This window comes from Papilio polytes, unplaced genomic scaffold (assembly GCF_000836215.1).
Source record: "Papilio polytes unplaced genomic scaffold, Ppol_1.0 DF824146.1, whole genome shotgun sequence".
Taxonomy (NCBI): Eukaryota; Metazoa; Arthropoda; class Insecta; order Lepidoptera; family Papilionidae; genus Papilio; species Papilio polytes.
Window position 1 is genome coordinate 1,513,822 of NW_013525058.1, and position 27,434 is coordinate 1,541,255.

At 36.6% G+C, this 27,434-nt stretch overlaps 1 protein-coding gene across 1 annotated transcript in view; it reads left to right on the forward strand.

Annotated features, from left to right (window-relative positions):
• The first annotated feature begins 1,612 nt into the window (after positions 1–1,612).
• Positions 1,613–27,434, forward strand: part of LOC106111938 (RNA-binding protein 24-B-like) — a 28,569-nt gene continuing 2,747 nt past the window's right edge. Inside the window, exons 1-4 of the mRNA XM_013294148.1 lie at positions 1,613–2,001; positions 8,864–8,990; positions 23,845–23,917; positions 26,794–27,023. Of these exons, the coding sequence (XP_013149602.1) occupies positions 1,780–2,001; positions 8,864–8,990; positions 23,845–23,917; positions 26,794–27,023 (652 nt within the window). The 5' untranslated portion in view covers positions 1,613–1,779. The remainder of the gene's footprint in view (positions 2,002–8,863; positions 8,991–23,844; positions 23,918–26,793; positions 27,024–27,434) is intronic.

A 27,434-nucleotide genomic window follows, 5' to 3' on the forward strand; every position in this document is an offset into this window, starting at 1 on the left:
TTTGAATTATTCCAACACATACAAACATCTAAATCTTTCCTCTTTATAATGGTACAGATTACGTTTATAGCTATTTAATATAGAAGAGCGAGTGTCGGGAGATGTGTGAACATTGAACTTCCTAAGATGGTTAGGTAATGCACCAGTTTAGCAGTGATAGTATCAACAATGAGTGGCAGAACTACTCGGAGGAAGCGCTATCGACATATTCAGCAAGAACAATGTAGTTCCCACGTCGGCGCTCGCCGCGACAGCCCGGCTTCCTGCCGGCGAGCCCAGCTCCGGCTTACTTTCAGTTTTTTGTACATCAAAGCAATTGTTATATGAAACAGCACAGATTCGTAACTTCCTTTAGCTTTATCTCCGTTTAAGTAGTCAGTGCAATACTTTAATATAATGACAATCGTTATATCGTTCTATTTTATTAACGTCGTCGTAATTTTCAGCATATCAATGAATATTATCTTACGCGGACAAGATTTAACCTTTTTGAATGGGTCGGCGAAGAATGCTGGCGTTAAAAAACATAACAATGCTGTGACCGTTTGTAAATGATTAAGTTAGGACTCAATTTACCTCATATCTTGATCATGGCATGATTTTGTTAGAGTTCTGTTGTTTTGTTGGCGAAGTTTCAAGGATAAAATAACTTTAAAGCATATGTTAATTAAAAAGTAGATATTTTAAGTACTACAACTACAGTTGGGTTTGAATTTCCAGCGTGTTATTAAAGTTTTTATTTTTCATACCAATAATACTGTGAAATTCAGGAGGTGATGAGAAAACAAAATAAATAAGAAATCAATCCACTCCAACTGCAGAATTAATTACGATCTAATAGTATGTATGACGTTAGCTGTTACGTGAATTGCTAAAGAACAGTAATATTAAGAGCCTTTCCAGTAACTACTTGTCCCAGTCAGTGCTACTAATGTAGCAGGACTCCGGCGTGGTAATCTTGGATTGTCTTGCGCAAGTAAACACCAATGCCCCCGGGTTTTAATGAGTTAACCTTTAATTGATTGAATGTTTCAATTATAAATGCAGTCGGAAGTTGTTGCTCAGTCGATGCGCATTGAAAGTTTTTTTCTGGGACGACTTTACGTGAAGATAATTGAAGCGCCGAGAATAGTTTCAGTTGAAATAGGGTGAAAGAACGAGGCTTATCTTATTTCAAAGTAATTCGTCGTATTTCATACACTGCAGAGGCTTTTGTTTTTATCATCCTACTAGTACCTATAGTGATTTTCGATCGATTTGATCGTATCCCATTGTAAATCAAAACATAATTTTGTTCACTACTTAAACACAGCGAAATGTGCAAAAGTTAAGGGTGATGTTAATAGTAAGCGAGAAAGCCTTACGTCCTCAGTTCTTCAATTTAACAGCGAACAAGCGACGGTGGCGGTGATAACGAGGCGTATCATTACGCAAGTATCGGAGACGGAGGGTAGCAGGCGGCAGGCGGCGGCGGGGGCGGGCGGCGGGCGGCGGGCGGTCGCGCGGGCATCTGGCGGACGGCGCGGGGGGCGGCCGAGGGGTGCGGCGCGTGAGGAGCGGGGTACGGGGGCTAAAATTAGTACCCGTGCGCCACGTGCGCTCCCGACCGACACTAGCATCACATCAGTAGGCGCGCGACCATCGCAACGAACGCTCGTCACATCGCACAAAGCGTTCACGCAAACAAAATATTATCGTATATTGATCCGCTCCCGCGGCGCAGCGATCAGCGTGACAGTGTTGCAGTGCAAGGCCGGCGCAACGGAGGCGGTGCAAGGCATGCTGATGGCGGGCGCTCTGCCGGCCGAGCCCGAGGGGCTGCTGGCGTTAGGCGCGCTGCCCGGACAAAAGGACACCACATGGACGAAGCTGTTCGTCGGCGGTCTGCCCTACCACACCACCGACAAGAGTCTGCGGGAACATTTCGCGGTGTACGGGGACATCGAGGAGGCGGTCGTCATCACAGACAGGCAGACGAGTAAAAGCAGAGGATATGGATTCGTGAGATATATTTTTTATTTTTCTGTAACATAGTATGGTTGTGGAGTAGAATATAGGACTTTCTTAAACATGAAATGGACACGTAATGCCCGTGCGCATTCGCGTCGTGTTGGCGCTGAAACAGTCGCACTATCGCACCTTATCGCACCTCGCCGCCACCGCTACCTACAGTCAGTGTAAGCACCAAGTTGAGCACACGTTTGTGCCGTGTGTGTACACACAAGTCATATCGCGACATTACATCGACATGGAAGTTGAGACCGATCGACAAGGGACTGCTTGCCAAACTTTACTCGAGAACTGAATGAGTTTGGAAACTACATATTACTGTAAAAACATTGTAAACAATTACATTTGTAACAATTTCTATTTTGAATTAGCTGCTTTCTTGATTGAAAATTTTCATTGTTAATACGGTGTGTTGTTTATTAGTTATCAATCCAATTATTGGTCGTCATGCAGCACAGTGTTAAGAATGAATTACCGCTGAAGCGGAGAGATTATGAGTGTAATCGTATGGCTGCAACCTTCGCGGGGATTTCACGTTTACACTAAATCCGCACATTCGCTGAGCAATGCCTTACCTTAAAATGAATTAATATTAGTTTCTGTAATGTAATAAAGTTTGAGGCTTTTGTGTACTGCGCGGGGTTCGTGGGAAATGAATCACAACCCCATTTTCAATTCAGTTGGGGTAGGGTCCGTCTGGGGGAGGGTACATGTCCCATTGCACCCTCCTGTCACATCCAAATAGCTATTATAATCGTAGTGCATCGTCTATGGCCCGGAATATTGTGCAATAAATGCACCAATGGATGCCAATTTTTTATTTTAATTATTTTTTACTCGTGGCGTACCGATAGTACACTGGTACGTGGGTCGTGCTGAAGGACTTGTTATAGACAATAGGACGTCATCCGATACAGTACGGGCGCGAACATAATAGACCCTTCTAATACCAACCACTACGTCTACGTCCGTTGTGTAAAATGCATGAGTCTATGCATTCAACATTTTACAAGGTCTTTAGAAAATTTTCATATTTCAGAGCCTGAGAAAAGTTCAAAATATTTGTTCTTTATTACGAATATAAAAATCGTCACTATCAGACAGAAATTGTCTAACTATAATAAACGTGAATCTTTATGTACTTGCATATTAATATTCAATAAAGTCTGAAGATGTTAAATCATATAAAATATTTATTGCTGCACAGAGACGTTAATTCGTCACTAAGGGTCCTTTAGAATTCACAGACTGAAAACGTTAAGTGAGACGTAAGCGCTCTGAAGACGGCAACTAAAACAGTTAGGAAAGCTTATTATTAGATTAATTATTATCTTAAATTCGTGGGCAAATATTAGGTATGTGTCGAGGCGTGGCAACTTGTGCAAGTAACAGTTGGGCGTCACAGCGCCGAGACCGCCTCCGCTACGAGCTACGCCGTAGATAGCAAACGAGATAAATTCATTCACAGATCATTTGTAAACAATATTTATCTAACAAACTTCTACGTTATGTAATATTAAACTAAATTAAATGGGGTTTTATTTCAATTTATTATACCTAATTGGAGAAGGCAGGTTTTTTTCTTAAATCTTTAATTACATCTTTCAGAGAAAGGTCTACTTGTATTGGACGGTTTTTCGATTATGTTTTTTCTTATTTATCGATTATTTAAATAACAAGAGAACATCTTAATGTGTCTCCTTTGTTTATGTATTAACAAATACAGTGTGTTTAAATTTAAATTTACTACTAAATTAAGCATTTAGGAACAGCAATTAGGAACTTTTCCAGGTCTTTGACCATGCAGGAATGTAGCTAGAAGTTAACACCTAAATTTTTCGTTAGTTATCGTCGTATAAAACAAGAATGGCGGAACGCAGTTTTAGTATGTTAACAGCAATTTAATAGTCGTCTACGTAGCTCAACTAACATCGTATGGAATTGTTACTCTTGATATATCACCAACTGTGCATACAACACTAAAATATCGAAATGTAATTTTGTAATTGAAAAGGGGGTTTATTTTACCAAACTGTTTATCAAATTCTGAAAAAATGGAGAGAAAATGCAAGTATGTTTCTGTTCATCAAGAGAGTATTGTAAGAAAAATAATTTAACGTTTAAAAAATATAGACAAGAACTGATTTTACAGTGGTAGAGCCAGTTTTAACATCTTCGTACGAATGGGCCGGCTCGTCCGGTGTAATACCACGACCACGCAGAAAACAGGCATGAAGTGGAAGCAATTCCGCGTTTCGTCTGATGAGTGGTGCTGGAGGCCTAATATTAGCCCCTTTCCCTTTCCACCCTTATCTTAAGAGGAAAGGAATAGTGGATTTGACGGTGGAGGAGACGCATAGGATGGGGAAATGTCCTCTTTATAAGCGTCTTCTCCGTCAATTAAGGGTAGGCAACGCATCTGCAATTGCGGATGTTTATGGGCAGCGGTCGCTTTCCATTTCTGTGGATTCAGGTGGCCGCTTGCTCGTTTGCCACCTTATGGTTTAAAAAAAAACTGATGCGTGACAATAATTGTACAGAGTGGTTCGATCATCTCGAAGTTTCCTATTTCAAAACTGTAATCTCTTGGTATCAAAAGCACTATAAATATCTATTTTATGTTGCACATTAAATTTGAATCAATTTCAGAATTCCCTTGAGTGCAATCGTAGTTATTAATATTCAGCTTTATGTTCTTACTTTGATCGTTACAATTGATTTAAATACTTCAAGCCTTTAGTTACGGAGGCGTAGCTAAATGCAGTGTTTCAAAATTATAGTCATTTCATGTTTCCAATAATGCATATTTTCTTTTCGTCATATGTAAATCATGTGTTATTTTAAGAAATAACTATAAATGTAATTAATAGGCAAACTTTAATATTGTGACTTAAAATACAATAAAATCAATGAAACGAATCATTTATCATGATTTTTTAATTAAATAGGTAAAGGGAGACATTCAAATTGCGATTTTATTTCATCTGTGTTAAGTTGATTTTTATTTTCAGAGTAGAATAAAAACAATTTTGTATGACTATCATTGTAACATTCATAGTGACAAAGTCATTATTAATAACGTAAGAAACGTCATTCTCGTTATTAAAAGTAGATTTCATAGCATCGAGTTGTGCCAAATTACGATTGTGTACACAGCTTTTCTGTACAAATGTAGAATTCGAAAGTGTTTATAGTAGAGGTTATAACTTCATGTTTTTATTACTGGATAAAATACATTCGTTATTGCTGCTATCGTAAACTGTTCCATTCATATGAACATGTTATGTGACGTGACGATGGGTACATAAATCTGAAAGTGTTAAGAATGAATGTGGATGGCTAGAAAGGAAGAGGAAGACGAGGTTTAGGCTAAGCGCCATCTGCGCTCGGCCACCTCAAGCCCGGTGAATCTGTAAATTCCTCTTCAAGGCAAACAGTGGCCATTCAGTCACAAAACACAAAAAAAAAAACACAAAACAAGAAAGTATGGATGGATTGTGTGAAAGAGGGTATGCTTAAGAAAGGAGTGGATTCAGATATGACGGCTGATAGAGTATGGAAGAGCAGCACATACTGTGCCGACCCTCCATAAGGGTTAAGGGCAAGTTGATGATGATATAAACTGTTTCATTCGGAATATATAATACTTGTATATTTATTTAGTCGGATCTGGATTACAATATACTTAATGTTTTAATTAAAGTACAGTCCAGTTAGTGTAGGTTAACACTACCAAACTGTAAACATGTGTTAATGAGAACATGTCTCTTATGTCTGTAAAAGCGTACCGTAAAATTGTAAACACGCACCAAAACTGCGTAGTAATGATGACGTAGTAGGGATTGCAAGCGTCTACAATACACCCTAAGCGTCGTAGTAATTACGCAGTGGTTTTCTGATTTGCCTAGATCCTTATGAAATAAACACTATAATATAATGTCTAGTCTATATTCCAGACTATGTTCTATATCTGTGTTAAATTTCATTGAAATTCGTTTAGCAGTTTAGACTATAAACTCTAACAAACATCCATGCATCTAAACTTTCGTATTTATAATGTCTATACTATTATAATAAAGCGTAAACACACACTTCTTTGTTGCCTAAGATGTCAGCATTTACAGCATATTTTTGAATAATTCTTTTTTTAATAAAAAGCCCTACACTTACGCCACGTTTTAGGCTACATATTTTCACGCCATTAAACTTAGGGGGTAAATATTTTGAATAAAAACCATAATGTGGGAAAGACACCATACGATACGAGCTGCCAACATCAAGAAGCAAGGTTGCCATAGTAAGGTAATTGGTATTTTAGACATTTGCAATTGAGAATTTGATAAATGTAAACAATGAAATAATGTTTTTATAATTCCATGCGGATGAAGCCGTACGGGAACAGCTAGTTAGTAATAAACAAGTTGTCTTTTAGTTGAGAATTACATCGAATATTAATCGAAATAGAAATAATTTATGTTTTACATCAAGGTCATATTTAATGTCATTGCATCAATGTTTATTATAGATATAAAAATACATATAGATTTATATGATATGTAAGTATTAATGAAATTTTTATTCGATCGATATAAATAATGAATAAAATTGCTATTAACTTCTTACTAATTATATGTTGATATAGTAATAATAGTAGTTACTTTAGATTTTGACACGCTATTGTTCGATTAATGTTTTAGACAATTCAAAGAATGTTATTTTTACATACTGTACATTTTAATTATTAGTGAAATGCAATTTACATATTTCATGTATTGATGTACATAATAATAGGTTTTCTTTTATTACTTTTTTATTGATTAAAAAAACACAATTTCTGTATATTTATTTCCACATACATGGTTTTACTTTGTTTCCAATCAATAGTACTAAATTTATAACTATACTTTATAATAAAATTCCCTTTTCTATTTTATCGAGAATTTCAATATTTCTCAGCGATAGTTCACGAAAGATGAATAGCGTGGCGTCGGTTCGCAGATCGTACCCCAACGACGGTTCGCAAAATGTAGTGTAGGCGAATTAAGCAATGACTAGGGGTGCGATTAGGGTTGCCACCTAGTTGCTTCATCTGAACTTATATTTCCAAGATGCATACTAGATCTACTGGTTTAACATCGATGTCCAATCAGTGTGATACGAAAGACTTCAATAGTCGTTTTTTTTTCGCTTATTAAAAAGAATATTCACTGGTAGTCTTTTTTCGCCACCAGCTCCGGTTTTATTCAACGTCAACAACCCTAAGTGCGAAGCGAGGGGCGGCGTTTGAAGGGCACAGGACAAGCATGGGGGTGAGATGCAAGTCGCAATTGCACTGCTATCGAACATCTTAAGAGACTTTGAATCTATGATAAAATATATGTACAATGCAGAGAAACTTCGTAACTACGTAATAATCGAGAAGATGCTTGAATATCTAGTGTCCAATAATGAAACGTCAAACTATGACCAATTTCAATTTTCAGTCAGTGTTGCAATATCCAAACTTACATTTTTGTACAGCCCTATAAATAACAAGCGTTTTCCAACGTATAAGGAAAGGGAAAGTCGTTAATGTAAAATAAACGCAACTAACCTACTAACAGGCCTTTCAGCCGATAGCGCGCTTATCACCACCCGTAACTAACTACGAGTGTGTACCGCTAACAATAACTGCAATCGACAGAATTTCATACACAAATCCATGCAAATCAATCAACCAAACATGTTTTTTTATCCATTTATTCACACTATTATTTAATGTTAACAATAATTAAAATTTGTTAATATATTTATTTTAATCTATTTTTAATGTCACTCATGCTTAAATAACTTGTTTGTAATATTAAAAACAATTAAGAAATTACTAAACCGGTATAACCGTTAATGTGTTACTGAATTCAAGTTTTTACACCGCTCAAATATTCGCTTAGAAATCTATGGTTTATGGATGTCAAATAATAGACGCAATGGAAATTATAATTTAGTACATAGTTTTTATTATCACAAAAGCAATGCATACCAAACTATAAAACTATCGGTAATTAAATTAGAATAGCGCGAAAAATATTTTATCTGACATTTTATGTAGAAAATGTTAAGAAGATAATTAGAATTGGCGCAACACTAGATTATTGGCATAAACGTCGCATCTCTAATTGACAGCTGTCAATGTCATAAGGAGGATTGATATTCGCGCGCGATCCTGAGTCCTGACGAGAAGTGTTGCTTTGAGTTTAAAACGATAGTATCAATTAAATAAATTGTTTAAAAAAAGTTATCTAACATTTTAGGAGTTTTAAATTTTTTTGTTTGTAATGGTATAAAACGTTTTATAAGACATATTCTGAAGTACATCATTTGCAATGTAAATTAATCGTGATATTGACAGCTTTGTTTTTAGTTGGCAATGCAAAGGCCAAGTTATGTTGGTCGAGGAGTATCGGGTGAGGTCGACCCGGCACGGCGGTGTGCGTGCATTACAATACCTAATGACTATCCAATGACATACGCATACGATCTTTTCGTATATAAAACGATTTTATATTGTACCGAATACCGACTTTACGCGGTATATATTAGCTGTTACGTCGTATCGAGCGGCTCGTTCGCTGGTTTCCCCGTAACACTACTTGCTGAATGCATAAATGCTCGCCGTATAACATGTTACATTACACCGCGTAACGTCGTTCATTACGAACCTATAAACGTATTTTTCGCTTGAAACGCTTGAAACAACTTATTATTAACTAGCAACATTTCCAGAAATTGCTATTACTTAAGAAACTGTGCTTGTTGCATTTCTGAATCCATTTATGTATCAGTATCCTTGTAAAAATGTGTATTATAATTTCAGGTAATAATGGGTGACCGTGCAGCGGCGGAGAGGGCCTGCAAAGATCCAAACCCCATCATAGACGGGAGGAAAGCCAACGTCAATCTCGCGATATTAGGCGCAAAACCTAGAGGGAATTTAGCACCAGGTTAGTGGAAATTTATTAATCATATTGTTTTAGTAATAGAATGTTCAAGAACTTGTTGACCGACTTCCGAAAAGAAGGAGGTACTCAATTCGTCTGTACATTTTTTGTTCTTATTGTCGAAGTTCTTTTTTTGCCCGTATGGCACGGTTATCGCGAGTGTGTAAATGCCCATTGTATTGTGTTTTCTTGTAACCTAACCTAAATGCCTTGAACGATATTGAAATGACGCGTCATTGGATTCTTTCCGGAATTGCGTAATAAACAGACGAATTTTTGTTAATAATTAAGAAGAATACAGAACAAATATCGTTGCAGAAATATGTTTTTCAATCCTATTTGAATATTTTAAGTATTTTTATGACCCCTTCAAAGACAGATCTTATAAGATATGTATTCATCGAAGAGTATACGCGTATACGCGTTATCAAGTCTCAGCTGTTTACGAAAGGATCAGCTTTGGGAACACATGATACTCGTTTTTTTATCCTTTTGTTCGTATCTGCTCTCCGTAGCGACAGCGTGTCGTCTGAACAGACAAAAAATCATACGTTCCCGTCGCGTGTGACCCGATAACTGTCTGGGGGGTCAACATATTCTTGTGTGCTTGTTTGTCTACAATCTAAGACGAATTATGACAATTCGATGTTACTAGGCTTATATGCTTTTTAGGTGTGAATGTATGTGTAAATTTAAATAGTTGATTTAAATATGTGAATATGTTAGCGGGTTAAGGCAGACGTTGAACTGCGTTGAATGCCTCAAATGTTTAAAACTTTAAAAAATAAATTTGTCACTGAATGGTTATTATTTGTTCTTTCTATATGCCTTGGGATCCGTGACACTAGTTTTATAAGAAGGGTAGAAATTATAATTAAGTTACTAAGTTTTAAACAACTTTAAAGATTTTCATAAACATTTTAATTTAAGTTTTTGTATTAAAAATGACTTCAATATCGATAAAAATAATTGATTAATTAAATTGGAAGTGTGCATCGGTTGCCAGTTGGGACTGATTAGACATATCATTCCCACTGATAAGTTTCATTTAGTTGTTATCTCAAGTATTTGATTAACACTATAGTTTTCATTTAGTGACAATGTAACATAAGTTATTTATTTTATGGACTGTATTTGTAATGCAATATACAAGCGTAATGTGATTTTTTAAAAAATCGGCAATCTATACTAACAATATAAAGAGGATAACTTTGTTCGATTGTAATGATTAGGCTCAAAAACTACTGAGCCTATTTTAAAAATTCTTTCACCGTTAGAAAGGCAATTTATCTGTGAGTAATATAGGCTATATTTTATTATTATTTTTTAATTTCACCCAGAGGAAGTCGCGGGCAACAGCTAGTTACAGTTAAAAGATTTTTATAAATAATACCTTTATACATTATAAATTAAAAATATTTAATTTATACACTACTTGGCAGTGAACGCATATCTATGTAATGTTAGACATCTTGCCAATGGTCTCGTCAATTTGTCCTAGAGATGTCGAAATGAGAAATATATCGACCTACGTCTAAAGATGCAACCTATTTTCAAGTACTAATTCCTTATTCCAGAATAATCTTTTCGGTTATATGTAGTCTCTTTACGGTTTTCAATTCATTCGATATTTCTTTTTTAAATAGTTTAAATAATTTAGTGGTATTATCGATAGCAAATAAAGGCCTGAATCTTATCACAAGGTAAACGAACCAAGTCTTAGGTAATATGTTGATTGATATAATTTTTCATATCTGCTTTATCAAATATCCAATAAAATATACTTACAATAGCTTGCGACTTCTTCCGCGTGGAATTAAAAAAAGTACTTAATTAATAGCCTATGTTGTTCCAGACTGGTCTACATATATGTCAAATTTCAATTAAATTTGTCCTGCTTTGCTTGAGATACTTTCAAACAAATATCAAAACTTTCATCCACTATCCATACATCAAAACTTTCGCAGTTTTTCCCTACATCTGTACCAAATTTCATCGAAATCCGTTCAGCCGTTTAGGCTACAAACTCTAACAAACATCCATCCGTCCATCCATCTAAACTTTCGCATTTATAATATTAGTAAGATTGAGATAGAAAGGATTGAGATCGGTAAGACTTATTTTATGTATATTCCGTTGAATATAGGAATGCAAGGATATTGAGGAAGGTTTATGTCCAACAGTGGACAGATAAAGGCTATTGAATGTATATTCTGTACGAAAAACCGCTTTTAAATAAAACTACTTCCTTTGCGAATATCAGAAAGATAGTAGGTTCAGTGTTTATGTAAAAAAAGTTATTTATGCGCGTTTATTATCTATATTATTTAGGCAAAATATAACTAAGATATGATTAGTCTTATATCTGTTTTTCGACGTTATATTTATATGATGAAATATGTGTACAAAAGCATTACAACGGCATGATGTAGAAATGGTGAGGACAAGTGTAAGTATGTGATTCACGCATGTTTTTGTTATAATAAAAAAAATCTATTCTTTTATGAAAAGAATCCAAGGCAACGCATGCTTTGATACAAAGGCGCAAATATTTTGTGACGTAATTGAGGTCATCATCATCGGAGAATTCCATAGCAAACTATTAAAGCAATTTTTATAAAAATTTAGTTTAATGGTCGGTTTCCTAGCTACGTTTAACCATTCGTTAGTGTTTTTGGTTCACTAATTTCAAGAAAATGCGTTTTTGAACTACGTTGAAACAAACGTCAAACTAACACTACTAAATCGCTAGGCTAACAAAATAAGTTGAAACTTCAGAAACTCAGCATAAATCAAACTAATGTGCAATAATCTCATAATGTTTTTGACAACTTAAGGCTTAGTTGATTTAATTTAGTTTATCTTACCTCTATCAGCTTTTCTTTTAAAAAGTTTAAGAGATCTTAAGAAGTATTCTATCTGCAATAGTAGTTTCTTTTTAAAAAGGGGAATAAACATTTTGAATGAGTTAACACCGTAATGAAAGAAATTGAATGAATTGTATAATTTACTCAACAATTTTAAACAACAGTAAACAATATAAAAACTAGTAAAACAACCCGATAAATCTAAACCGGGGAAACCGCACCGGTGACGTATTTCACACCGGCGTGATTAGGAACGGAACAAGCGGTCTCCCGCCCCGACCGGAAGTCCCTAAACGCTCGGAAACGGAAGTGCTCGGCGGAGGCTTGCTAATTGATTGCGCCCCCGCGGCACCGCGACACGCGCAACCCTTGTAACCGGCCCGTAACATGGTTTTGTTGTTTCAATCAAACAAACAATGTGCCAAAAGAATTAAATAACTCGTTTTGATTGTCGTAAATAGGTTACTAAGGCGTTGTCACTCACTGTAGACGTCTCTTATTAAGATCCTCTGTAAGGATCACTTAAAAACCGTGAGGACTCCATGTAATTGCAGGAAAGAAGCAGCAACTGCAGTTGGTTGTTTTCTGTAGGACATCTTTACTCTTCAGTAATCAAAGCCCTTTAAAATATATAGATAAGGCATAGTAAACAAGATTTTTTTCCGTTACTTTCTCTAAAAGGTGCTATATCACTATGTTCTTGCAGAATGATCGAGTAATCATTTTAAAACTAAATTAATGAATCCCACGGGAACTGTAACTATTCCCGGCATAAACAGTAGCCTATGTGTTTTTCCAAACCATGCTCTAAACCTGTGCCAAATTTCATGGAGATCCGTTAAGCCGTTTAGGCTACAGACGCTAACAAACATCCATCCATCGTAACTTTCGCATTTATAATATTTTATTTTATATTATATTACATGATAAACATTTAGATATATCATAATGATATCCTATCAATAGATCGTTAGTGATGATCATGTGAAAAATGTCTCAAGAGAAATATCGACTGTGACCTCTCTATATATTTTGAATGTCTGCCAGTAACAAAATGCAAAACGACTTATGTCGAGATGATTGTATGGGTAAGTCCGCGAGGTTATAACGTTTATAAACATGTAATCTAAATGACTTGAGACGGACCGGGAGTGATTGTCTTCGTCGTCTGCAGTGACATGCAGTATAACTTCCGTATATACATTCGCTGTTACCTTCGATAACTGTAATCATTGTCATACGTACAGTAACAAAATTAGCTATAAATATTATTATTCCTTAATACTGTTTTAAATAATCTTATTATCCTTGATGTCTTTTTTAAATAACTCAACTTCTACTTTTACACAAAACAGATTTTACTTCTATGAAAAATAAAATGGTTGAAAACCCTTGTTAGTTTCTTATTGAATTTGTTAAATCATACTTGGTAAATTATACTTCATACTATAAATGCGAAAGTTTAGATGGATGGATGTTTGTTAGAGTTTGTAGCCTAAACTGCTGAACGGATCTCAATGAAATTTGGCATACAGGTAGAGGATAGTCTAGAAGAACACATAGGCTACTTGGTTTTGGTTTTTTTAATACCACGCGGACGGAGTCGCTGGCGAAAGCTAGTTTTAAATAATTCAACTTCTACGTTTACACAAAACGGATTTTACTTCTACGGAAAAGAAAATAAAAATAATATTTAGATTGAATTTATTGTTTGGTAAATTAATAATAACGTGCATAACTTTAATATGTCATTGACCAAGGTGGCATCGATCTGGATTTGCCAAATTAGGAAAAGATTCAAGCGTTCCTCGATTACATATGAAGAAAAAAACAAAGTATCTTTTTTTGAGATTTCATACACATTTTACAGATATTTTATAACAGAAATAAAAATATATCTCATGGTACCTTATACATTGTACTCAGAAATCTGAACATGTGGTTTATACTTTGTATAATATTGAGCTATTTTGGGCACTATAACTTTACTAGTAAGGATGGTAATTCCTAATCAAGTTTAGTGCAGCGGAAACTATTAGCAATGGTAGCGCCCAGAGTACGATGATTCAGCGAACATATACTAAATCGGGAAGCGAATAAAATATTTTAAACATAACCTAAGAGTCATTCCCACAACAATAGTTACCTACTGGTAAACCTCAAAAAGTTCGGTTGATGTCAAAAAAGGATAGAAGATCAGGGTAATAAATGAATGACAAGGAGAGAAATATTTTTCAAAATGAACGCAATAGCCAATAACAAATTCGAAATTTTGTATTCGGCGGTAACTATCGATAACAATGCAAGTCAAGTCTAGACAATCTTGACTTTTTAAACTATTCGTACGTTAAGATTGAGTACGTAATTAATTAATTAACGTAAAAGATTGTAGTATTTGTAAATTAAAACAGACCGTACTTTTAATAGTTTTAAGGCTTAATATCGTTTATGATTTTTATAAAAGTAATAAAACTATGAAACAATATTTTTTTTTTCATCTTTGAAACACGATCAGCAGTGTCATGTGTCGATAAATGCTGAAATATCGGAGACTGTTATTTGTTGAATAGGCCCATTTCACTTCTAGGTAGTATGATATATCGGACAAAACTTTTATGCGTCTCTACAACAGTTTCATTAACAGTAAATATTGATTACTAATTTGTATCTATACTAATATTATAAAGGAGAAAGATTTGTGTTTTTGGATTTTTGTATGTATTGAAATAACTCAAAAACTACTGGACCGATTTCAAAAATACTTGCACCATTAAAAAGCTACAATACCAGAGAGTAACGTAGGCTATATAATTTTTTAAATTTCACGTGGACGAAGTCGCGAGCAAATGCTAGTTAATAGATAAAAAAAAACTTTTCTATGAAAATTATTAGCTGATAATTCCGAATGTATTTTTAACACAGAGAACACAAATACGGTAATATTTCTTCAAAAACGGTTACTCTTTTGGCTATGATAGTATAAAAAGGGTTTCGTAGATTAGGTTTAGAATAGTAACAGCCGCGAGCGAGTTGGCAATGTTTTGTAGAGGTCACGGTATTGTTGCGCGTCGTACGGGACGGGGTGCGGGGCGCGGGGTGCGGTGACGCGGGGTGCGGGGCGCGGGGCACGCACAATGGGTGCGGGCGCGCATGACGGCCACCTGGCCGTGGTGTACCGGTCCCGCCATATGCCCCGGTGCATTACCATGTTCCTGTTTCATTAAAACTACTGGTTTTAATATCTATGTTGTTCACATCAATTACGTAATAATACATTATTTTAATGATAATTTATATTCCCATTCGAATTTACTAATGGTAATAGTAAAAACAAATATTTCATAATCTATATACAAATTTTATAACAGCTATTTATAAGAAATTTCGCAAAGTAAAACATTTCTTAATTACTTGTTAAAGTTTGATTCGTAATCGGCTTTCGCAAAAGGTTATCCCAAATCGTACAAAACTCGGAAATATTTCTGTAACTTGTAAGTAATAAAAATCTTGGACCACATTTAGTAGGTACTAGACTATGCTATTTAGTAGACGTAAGTCGTACGATAGTTATCATAACCGTGTAGAAAATCTTTGTTCTTTTTAACTGAGTTTTTTTATGTAAGCGATTTATTAAAATGTGTTAATGCTATACGATACATTTAGAAAACCGAACCCATGACATCCCAAGGTCAAGCAAATAACAAAACGACTGTTTCAATTTAATACTGAATCTGGAATAAAGACAAAGTCCAAAGAATCGAATAAAACATTCATGTTTGAAAGCATACGACTTAGTAATTTGAAAGTCCAATGTAGGGCCCCAAATTCAGTGAATCCATTTGTATAACAATTTCAACATCCTTTAGTAAGACATATTCGGAGATTATTTCAATATTTTACGTTCAGGTATCTTCTGGATTTTACGGATTAACGTTTAAGTTAACAGTTACGGAGAAGAAGTACAGGAAACTATTTATTTAATAAATAAAAATGATTAAAACCCGTAAATATCGAGATAAGAGAGAAAAAATATTGAGGTAAAATTTCATCCTATAGATTTATCGCTATAAATCGAGAACCTTTGAAACTCAAAAATAGAATCCATATATTACGAGGGACCTATTGTAATCAGTGCAGAACCAGGTATATTAATTAAAACAATAGTAACCAATTCCCCTTTTAGATGAGTCAACGAAATTGCAAATTGTTGAGAGATGTAAGTAAACAAGAAGGAACTATTCGTTTATAAGTTTCGCTTCTACTCAACATTGAATAAACGCATTATCGAAAACTGTTAAAACGAACCTGTTTAGTCTACATTTCCTCGTTTCGTTAGATTAGTGTTTACGAGAATGCATTGATGTTTACACTAACTTTCCCATCTATGATCGTATAACACTTACTAAGAAAATCATTGCACTATTTATAATTATACCTATTTTGTAATAAAAGACGTCTTGTGTCTACGAAGTTTTTAATCTATGACAATTTTTGTAGCAACACGACAGATGCGAAAATGATTAAATCCTGTCCAGTCTAGAATTTCTCGATGTCTTTGTGTAGTATTTATTCCCAAAAGGTGCATTTATGCATCTTCTTTTCATCTTAACAGTGCGGAGTTTTAAATTAGGGTTCATCTCAACACGGTGTGACCGTTAAACTAGTTCGTGCCTGTATCCCATTGTTGCACAGGATACGTTACAGTTAGGGTTGCTAGTTGCCAACGTATCAAAGAGTAGCAGCCGGTTTTATGCTAACAAAACTGCTACCATTTTACCTGCCAGTACTTTTGTTCGAATACAAATAGATAAATACATTTTGGGTCGTTGTATTTCAACGACTGTGTTAATACAGTCTATTGAGTATGAAAATAACAATGTATCAAACATTGGTAAGTAAAATTTAGTCGATTTAATAAATCTTCACCATCTTAATACGTTTCTATTTATTTGTAATTTATTTTACTTTTATCGGTTGTGGAATGTAAATATTTTCCATCGCTTTTGTATGGAAATCTATTCTCCGACATTGATAGACCCATAAAGTCTGTATCAGTCTTCGGCGCGCGCGCATCGCAGTTTAAGCCAAAACAAATAAGCTTTTATTTGGATCGTTCAAGGGTACGTAGGCGTATCAATTATAAGAGCGGAATTTATATTTACCTGCATAAATAAATACAGATGTTCCAAATGGAATATACCTAAACGCCCATGGGTAATATTTAAGAAATTGTGAATAAACGTTTTATAAAGAGATGAGTATTTTAATAACCCTTTACTATTCACCTAAATCATAATTTATCTGAACGCCCGTGATTTTTCTTCAGTTCCCCTAACTCATATCAGGAAACATTGATCTATAGATTCTGGGTAACCTTGTTTCTAAATGCGCGTCCGTGGTTAAAGCCAGTGCACGTTTTGAAATAGACGACGTCGATTATGAAAACATTGTTAAAGTTTTATTATATGGGAGTGTTGACGAGGGCCGAACGCCACTTGTCCAAACAGCCACGTCGCGATGAATTATTGAGTGACGCCAGCCACGCCATAATCGATTTACACCTGTCTTTAGGCTAAAACTAAAACACTAAGACATTTGTGCCGCGTTTGTAATTAAGTAATTAAGAAGTTTATGTTCGATTAAACAACGCGCGATAGTGTTTAAATTGCTATGTTAAATTCTTACCAAGTCAATATACCAGACAATTGAACAAAACTCTGTTATGTTATGGCCCAGTAGTTTTTAAATACACACAAAAATACAAATCTTTCCTCTTTATGATATTAGAATAGTTTTTTTCCAAAAACGTATTTCACTTTTTATCAAACAAGGATAGTATTTTCATTTAAAACTCATCTGATTTTTTCATAACTATTACAAAGATGGTCTTAATTGCAAGATAGTATATTTTTGTTATGATGTAAATTGGACGACCCACCAGGTTCTATGCTTTTGTATTGAAATACGTCGTCGAGCGTGCCGTCTATCAATGGAATGACATTTACCAAGCACTTGTATACGCAAACTGGGTCAAATATACACCATACATGTGCACACCTATAATTATAAAACTAAAAAAGAATGCACATTACTTTAATTACTAACACAATCTAAACTATAACCAGCAATCTAGTGGGTTAGGTCCATTCCTAGAGTATGTCAATGAACGGCAACCGATAAAGGCACAGCCATCTCAAGGGAGGTATGCTATTGCTCAATACTCAAGTCCTATTGTAATTGAATTTATGACACTCCTGATTCATCGAGCCGCGAACTAAAGCATGCAAGTCATCATTGATTAATGAAGATCCTTTTGAATTCGCTTAGGGTTGTACCGGCGCAGCGTTGTAGGCCCGCTGCGATCGCGTGCGCCCTTCAGCGATGCATTACTTATGCATGCCCCTCTCCCCCGCGAAACCTCCGGCCCCTCACTTGGACGCGCTATTTTTATTTGGGTTGTATTTAGGCGATGCACCGATGAGTCCGCACGCGCCGCTCGCCCACGATCGATATCTGTATGGCCACGCTTGGCCTATTATGGCAGAATTGGGGTCCGCCATATTTTCAAAATGGTGACGCTACGTAATAATCAATAACTTCCCCTTGTTTTCTGCAATTCATATTTTTGAGAAAAGAATAGTCAAACATTTTACAGCGATAACAAAAAAAAAGAGTACTGAAATTATTTTATTTACTATCAGTACTATATTTTATCTAATGTTGATGAAACTTCGAAGTTTTTTGTAATAAACTTTCGATTAACAAGTATGAATTTCATAATCCAATAAAGATACGAATAGGAATCCCTTTTAAGGTTGAACTTGATAGTCTATCGAACATTTAAACTAAGCCAAAGTATACCGATCGATAGAGAGCATACATACAAATGTATGAAGCCATAATGGTCAGCTTAGCTCAGTGGCCACGTGACCACACTATCAGATTCTACGATCATGCCTCCATTTTACTGCCAGTGACGGAAACGTGCAATTACATCGCTTACGATGTACTGCCATTGTCATTGCGATTGTGATTTAGACGGAACTAACTAATTCACTTAAATTACTGCTCTACTGTATCCTAGAAGTGAAATATGTTTCATAATTAATAAGTAATAGACGCGGAAATAAGACTTATTGGAGATGTAGGGAATAGATTAAAATATAAGTACCGCGTAAGATATCAGTTCCATAAATATTTCGATTGGTAATTCTGAATTTTAAGGCGTAAATCCATTCATTTTAGGTATGTAGTAACATGTCACTATTAGATAGATATTGCTTGATTTTCCTTGATATTGCTTCTATCATAACCTGTTGCGCCGACCCTACGGGAGTAGGATAAGGTGAAAGGACGATGATTGCTCATAACATAAGTTTATTTTGAAACCTTAAAGCATGGATTATTAAAACACTGATTAATTCCAACAGGTTAAAGAAGACTGTTTCTTTTCTGAATAGTGATAAATATTAATTTGCATTGTTGCCCTATTGTTCTGGTACAGTTCTGATGTTTAGAATAAATATTCTGATTTTTTATTTGCATGTTTTACTTTGAGCGGAACAACGGTTTAAGAAATAACGTATGTTTTCCGTCGGACGTAAACAGTGACGGGTTTACCGAGAACGAATACGGTTCTGTACGTACGGTACGCAACATCATATCATTTCAGAACGGACAGGCGTAAACAATGAAATCATTTATTATCACGTTACCCGCTCAAAATACCTCCCCTTCAAGACAATAATTGAAGACGAGGCTCAGAAAAATTTAAACTGTAGTCAATCTGAAAATTTATATGTACGCATTTTGTATTATGAAGTAAAAAGTTATCGTATAATTTGCATTTTTGAAGCGTCATTTTGTGTTTCATAGATTTCTAATAATTTTGATCTACGGAGATTTTATGTCTATGTTAACAGTTTTGATAAGAAAAAATAATTGTTTACTAATTAATAAGTTATAGCCCTTATTTGTTGACTGTACTTTAAAAAGACGTGTCCATCGATTTACGACAGGGGCGCATTAATAACGCCGGAGTTGAACGCAATCCAACTGAGCTACGTCTTCCGTGTCGGATGTGTACCGTTTGCCCTAAAATCTTCGCCTTTACTAAAATGTATTAGTATACTTACTATTTTTAATTCATATATCGAATATTGTTTAGGTTTTTTTCGAGACGACAAAAGTTCGTGAACAATAAACGTGTTAAGTAGAAACTTGTTTATTTGATTTCTTTGAGTATAATGTGTTTGCATCTTGCACAGTTAAGTAACTTAACAACTGAAATGCTTTCCTGCATAATGCAAAAGACATTGGTACTTTTAAGGTTAAAGTAATGGTTGAGTGATTACGAAGGCGTCATTTTTTATTTACTGCTAGGCTTTTACGGCTTCACCGGATTGAAGGTGGCTGTGTGCTAATATAGCTTAAGTTGAACTTTTAGAATGCAAGGGAACCTATACCCGTCTCTATGGAAGTAAAATGTTACAGACGAACGTTAAGGTGAAACTATTGTTGAGTAGTTTTCAATTAACGATTTTTTTGCGTACAATTGTAAAAACGAGAATAAACGCAGTTACTTTTCTGAATCGATAATCAAGAATCTGTAATCTTTAAAAAAAATCTAAATAGTAACACACCATCAGACCTCTTTGTACATGTACCTTTTGTAATGGAGGTTTTTGGTGGTACAAGTGACAATTTGTAATAGACAGGAAGTAGATACAATGTCCTCTTGCCTATGTCGGTTGCTTTCCCCTTACGTCCGTGTTATTCGAGCCCTCTCCACTTCCGTGTGAAGCCATTTAAGGACTCCCAATATCACAGCCTAGCTGAGGGAACAATTTAATTATAAAATATCAACTGTCGTAGAGCGAAAAACTTATAATCCATTGATTACATTGCCTAGTGCCTACACAATGACTCGACGCACTAGGGATACAAAGTTTGTCCAAATCAAAAGGCTCTTGACTGTAGGTTCTTCTTTTTAACTAAGAAAAGAAAATAATATGCTTTGATGTTAAATCGATACTGTTAGACATTAGTAGAAGTTAGTATTTGAAATGATTTTGTATGGTAGATGGAAATTGAAGTCGCGTAGTTTTCTTGGTGTCTTAATTATTATTTATGTATAACAGCTGGCGCGCAGAGGCTGGCCGTGCGGCCGCCGCCGAGCGGCAACGACTTGGTTATTTATAAAACAGACTCGACTCTCGTTTTGTCTTCGGCGCGCTCTTTATTTTGTCTAAATATACGCAGTTTTGGGAACGTCGTCGCAGCCGCCTCTGCCCCTACCGCGACACCGACACTGGCTTCGCGCCAAAACCTCATATTTTCCCGCTATTTTATATTCCGTTTGATATCTAAAACGCGCATGCGTCAATTTATCTCACATAAGATAGGTCACTTAAAACTAAATAATTTCAGTTCACGCCTTAAGATAATGGTAAAGAAAATCTTTTATTTCTTGCTCATGTATGAATAACATCAAAGATGTTCAGATAAAATAATAATTTCTGCAATCTTATTTGTATTAACTGAATGACTTCAGAAATAAAGAGATTGCCGGCGCAAATAGCGATTTGTTCTGGGCCATTTTTTTAACAAATGCAAGACATAACCAACATTGTGTCGATCATAAGATTAAGATGCTGTGGACGCCCCAAAACTAGGGCACGACTTGGTTGGTCAGTCTATTCTCGTTCGCGATGCCACATTGTCGGAAACAAAGCGAGCTTGCTTTTGAAAGCGTTAATGACCAATTTTCGCCGTATTCGCGATGTATTTGTGCTATAACATTAGCTCGTTAACAGATTAACGATTACATGATCGTCTTGAAATTTCATTTTGTATTTCCTGAAGACGTCAATACGTGAAAATATCATTTCGAAAATGTTGCAACTGGAACGCACTAAATCATTATGTCAATAAAGCGTCGGAAAATAGTACGTTTTAGTAGTTTTTAAACTTTTTAATCTGTTTTGCTTAAGAAAGCATTTGATACTTATAATTTGAAAGAGATGATGATGGGTACTTTTAGCAATCAGATTTCATAGTAAATTATTAGTAGGTATTTGAAGGACAATAATAAGTAATAACAACCGACCAAGTTAACAGCCATTTACAGCTTACAGCCAATAATTTTATAAAGATAATTTGTTATACAAGTATACGATACCACCGCGCTCATTCCGGCCGCGTCTAAAATCGTATTTCCGTAGAATCCTTACAAGCGATGCTAAGCACCCTGAGTCGGCTTAGCAGTTCAACGACCTCAAGTCCAGAACTTATCCTGTAACTGCGCAAAAAAAGACATTAAAACTATATTTACTTTATTTAATGCACCGAGACACTGGCTTTATCCTGGACTATATCACTTTAGTTTTAATATAAATGAAAAAAAAAATACATTGTATGGTAAAAAATGAAAGTAATAATTATTCATGTTACTTCAGTTGAAATGACGTCCACAATCGATTTGTATTGAATGAACTGGGTCACATCAACAAAAGAACGTCGCATTTGGTCCGAACTACAATAGATATAGAGGAAAAATTAAATGAATCAGATAAGCTTTATGGTGGACAGTTCGACCTCGGCCGTCAAATGGCAGGCCATCGATCGGACAGTGAGTTGAGGGGAAGCATCACGCGCATTTGCTGCACGCGACTAACCCTTTGGGTACTTTTCGGTTTTGAATACCACCCTCACGACAATATGTGGTCGTTCGACAAATTTAACATTATCGGCTGTTTAAACAAAAAAAAAAACATAATAAAGATTTACTTTAGTAGTTTTGAAGAAAAGACAAGACAAAGTAGTATGTATTACAAAGTGCAAGATAGTGCTCGATAGCTGTTATCCAATGAATAATTATGAAATTTGATTGCAAATCATAAGTAATAATTACTGAACGTGACGGCGGTTGACTAGATGGCCTTCCTCGTGTATTACCGTGGTAGCCGAAGCGCAAACTTCCGTGCTGCCCCGGATGTCATCTGTCGCAATCACCGGCATTTCACCACACAACCGCCGCGCCGGGTGCGCTGTGCGAGCCCAATTCGGAAGAGGTCACGCTCATCTGACCAGCCAGCGTTAATCAATGTTCCATTGATTGTGGTCTATTGTTGAAATTGCACATTTCCCTAATGTCATCTATATCTGATTACATGTTTAACCTTCAATTAAATGTAAACGGATGGCAACACGTTTTAATGATAACAGAGTTGTAAATCTGATCGTCTTTTGTAATCCTGAATGTTACGTTCATGTATCCAGTCAATATCAGGTGGACATTTAAGGATTATGAAAAGATCAGATGAGTCCTCAAAACCTTAGTAATTTTAGAACCAATGTTTTTTATTTGATACTTGTTTTTAATGTAAATAATTTAACACAGTTTCATTACTTTAGTATGGTTAAAATATACAGTTTACTAGATTACAAACTCGTTTTTTCGGCGTAAGACATCAGACGTCATGAATTCCAAGGCTGTTGATAATTATATTCTTGTAGCGTTTGTATTTTAGTCGTACGACTATGTGACATTTAAAAACTTTCATCGCTTACGATGAAGAGCAAGCGTAGGTATAGATCGAAGTATTCGCGTTCGCCGCGGCGTGTTAGCGTCTCAAAGCCATTTATAGCCAGCGTTTGTCGTCTTCTTGTCAAGAGGCATGTCCCTGGACGTCGGCCCGGGCGGGCGGCGAGCGACCGAAATAGCCGCCGCCCCGCGCCGCTTAACAATGCAATAAAAAGAAATTAACATTCTAAAGTCGCCTGCGCTAAGTTGATTCTCGTGTCATTTGGATGCGGTCCAATATGCCGTGATATTTCTTTTAGACAAGACTCTGGTCGCTTCCGTTAAGTGAGAGCGAAAATAGACGCATCTAGCGCGGACGACGAGTGATAGTTTTTTCTTGGTATCTCGATGTTATTTCCGTTGTCACCTCATTACCGTTGTTGATATGTTGGTTTGTTTGTCGCAGGCTTTGGGCTGGCAGCGGCCGCTGCGGCAGGCGTGCGCGCCGGCTACCCCACCGTGCTACAGTCGCCGTATGGGTGAGTAGACCCCCGTTTCCACTTCCACACATGCGATTCAATGTTCAATGGTACATACACTTACGAATTTGCCAGCACAGCGGCTTCCTGCCGTTGCTTACACATCTCACGAGACAAAAATCAGACCTGCAATTATTTTTAATGATACTATAGGGCAACAATGTGCCCAATTATACTCTTACAAACCTTTCCGAACACACTATTAGTAGTTTTGTCACGAAGCTAGAGCTCTTTTGATGTGAGGTGCACGACTTACCGCGTTGGGTAAAGTGTGCAGCGGCGGTAAGTGAGCCCTGAGGGGTAGGTGCTCGAGCCGAGCCTGAGTGGAGGTGCTGAGCTGAGTTTTGTCTCGGTAGATGAGGCGGGCGGCGCCTGCGCACGGCCGGCGGCGCGACACCCGGCGGACGTCTCACCTTATCTATATAACAAACATTTTCACATAGGTATCTATGGCAAGCGTGAGCGTGAGAGTGGATTTTTTTCGTTTTGGGTGTGAATTAGTCGATTGGGTTTTTAATGTTTACGTTTTATAAAGCTATACGGGGCATGGGCGGCGCCGGCGCCGGCGCAGTCACCCGCGGGCGCCGCCCAGCCCGTACGAGATGCGCATCGTTACCAACACTCGATGTTTTCTTACTTATATTTTATTTATGTTTTATATGCCGTGTTCGTGTAAGATTTTTGTTGATTTGAAATGATTTTTTGTTGGTGGTGGATTTCGTTTAATACACTTACTAAGTTTTAAGCGCGTAACCAAACTTACCTTTTAAGCTTGTTGCGCGCGAAACTTCACATTTTGAATAGAATATCTTATGGCAAATTCTGCATACAGTATGAAAACCCTGACTGATAAAAAATATGCTTTATTTCATATCCTTTTTAAATCTATTAAAGCATTTTAATTTGCGAGCGCGTTTCAGGCTGCGGGCTGTTTTGTTACGCGGTGTTACTCTGTGACCTGAATTTTAGAACAAAGTGTAGCTTTATTTGTTGCCTCGTTTCAACATATAGACACTGTGCTCTGATCTAGTATTGTGTCATTTCACTTTCCGTACAGTAATAAATGTGATTTTTTCCATCACTTCCACTGGCGTGTTACGTGAACAGTAGATCGATGATAACCCAATGCCACAGTTCCGCCGCCGAACCACTACAGCTATTATTTATTCATCGATATTCCAACCTAATGAAAAAAACAATCGAGCGAAAGCTAAATTCGATTAATCATTGTCAGGTTTTAATTCTAAATTAATGAGTATGTAGGCGTATGTGGGCGGTTGGCTTCCCCAATTTATGTATGTAGGTGTTTCGACGTCACCCCGAGCATTCTCCTCGTATATAGGTGTGCATGTAAGTAACCGATATTGTAAGTATACAAAACTAAAATCTGGAACCTTTAGACATCTAACAGTAATATAATAATGATAGATGTGATATTAAACGAATCTTAGTTTATGATTGTACCTATGTAGATGTGGCAGCTTGTGTGATGTTTCGCCAGTTTTATAATGCTCTTTACGCGTGTTTTGTGACATCTCTTCAAATCTTCCTGTAATAACTTTGATACACCCTTTATGTCGTATTAGACGAGAGAGTTTTGACGAGACATTCCAGGCTTATAGTTCCGTATTTGTCGTTTTTTAAATACTGTTAAGAAGTAGGTATTGCACATTGTGATAGTACTAGCGGCCCACAGGTGGGCGTAGTGACCGGGCGGAGTTTGCGGGGCGGGCGTGATACGCGCATGCGTCTTCAGTCCCACAGCCTGCGCCGAGCTGATCCGTTGAAAGCCAATCTCGAACAGAAATCTATTCGTCCCTCTCGACCGCTATGTAGTTGAAAAAAGACAAACGCTGGAGAAAATGTTTAGAATTAAGACGAGTTCGCGGGCGAGTGCTCTCCGATGTGGCTGATGCGGCACGTTCTCGAGGGCACTCCTCCGCGAGACTTGACCGCTCCGCGTCTCACTATAAAGGGAATTATGCCAAGATGACATTTTTCGTTATTACCACTAACGCCTGATCAAATTTTGATAATGTTTAAAGAAAGTTTTATATAAAACTATTTGATAGTCAAATAGTAAAATGCATAATTTAATAACTATTTTACAAGATGTTTTTAAATCTCTCTCGTAAAGTGTTTTGTATAAATAGGTCAAACTAAATCACAAAACTTGTCATTCCTCCATTTCTTCCCACTCTGACTAATGGCTTTACATTTTTCTGGTTTAGCATTTTAAAATATAGGTTGAGAATCTATTTCGACCACATATAATATACGTACATACGTACGTGATAAGTATATTTAGAATTTTCTAAGCATCCTGGCATTTGACTTAAAAGGAGTGGCTCTAATTCGATTAACGATATAAGTACCACATGTTTATATGTTTTTGGCAGTTAGTAGTTAAACATAATTGATATTTTCCATCTAAAAATTGAATTGAATCTTAAAGACATTGAATTTTTGTGCAATAATAACGAATATTTCAAGTAAATCTCTACTAGATTCGTGACGTTCGACCGAATTACGGTCAAGACGACGTTACCAGCCGACATTTTTATTAGGTTTCTTTTTTAATCTTTGGTGGCAGTGACGCACGGTGGCGGCCGTCCGCGGGGACGAAGTACAGACTGCGAAAGTCGGGCTCGCTCGGACTAGGCTGATCGATGTCTACTAACCTAACATGACAAGCTCGCGCCTCACAAGGCTAACGGGGCTAGGTAGAGTGTGATGACAGATTGAAAATGTGTTTAATTTTGCAACGATGATTTTTCACACTACGTAGTTTAGATAATGAGTGTGAAAAGTTATCAGGGGCGTTGACGGCTTAGAGTTTGTGTGTTTCCGTTGGTAAAAGTGTGGTTGATTGGCAGGTTGTCCCCGGGGTACGTGTACGGCACGCCGGGGTATGCGGTGAGCGGGGTGGGTGGCGGCGTGGGTGCGAGCGCAGGCGGGCTGGTGCAACTGCCGCCGTTGCAGCACGCCGCTGCCGTGGCTGCCGCAAACCACCTGTACGAGTACCAGGCGGCTGCGGCTCAGGGCGCTGCAGCTTACCAGCAGCAGTACGCAGCTGCTGGCTTCGATCCGTACGCAACAGCTGCAGGTAAGTTCTTTATGCTATTGTCTATTGTTGTTTTATAGAAGGGAAAAGGTAAACTACTGCTCGGATGATTCAACAACTACTGCTATTCATAGATATAAAAACAATCAGATGAGTTACATATGCTTTGACATACTTTATGAAGAATGACGGTTGCTCATTGATTTGAACATTAGTTTAAGAAGAAAAATTACAAACACGCGATTTAGGTTCTTTATCACCCTTGGGAATTAAATGAAATTCTTCGACCTGTATTGGACACTTGCCACGGTCATGTTTCGCAGGTGCAGCCGCCAGTCTAGATTTAGACTATAAAGTGTTCTTGAATGTAAAGTGTAGACGCGTCAATTATTTAGCTATTGATCGCATAAATTCATAGCATCTCGTGGTCTTAACTTATTATAGTCAAAGAGT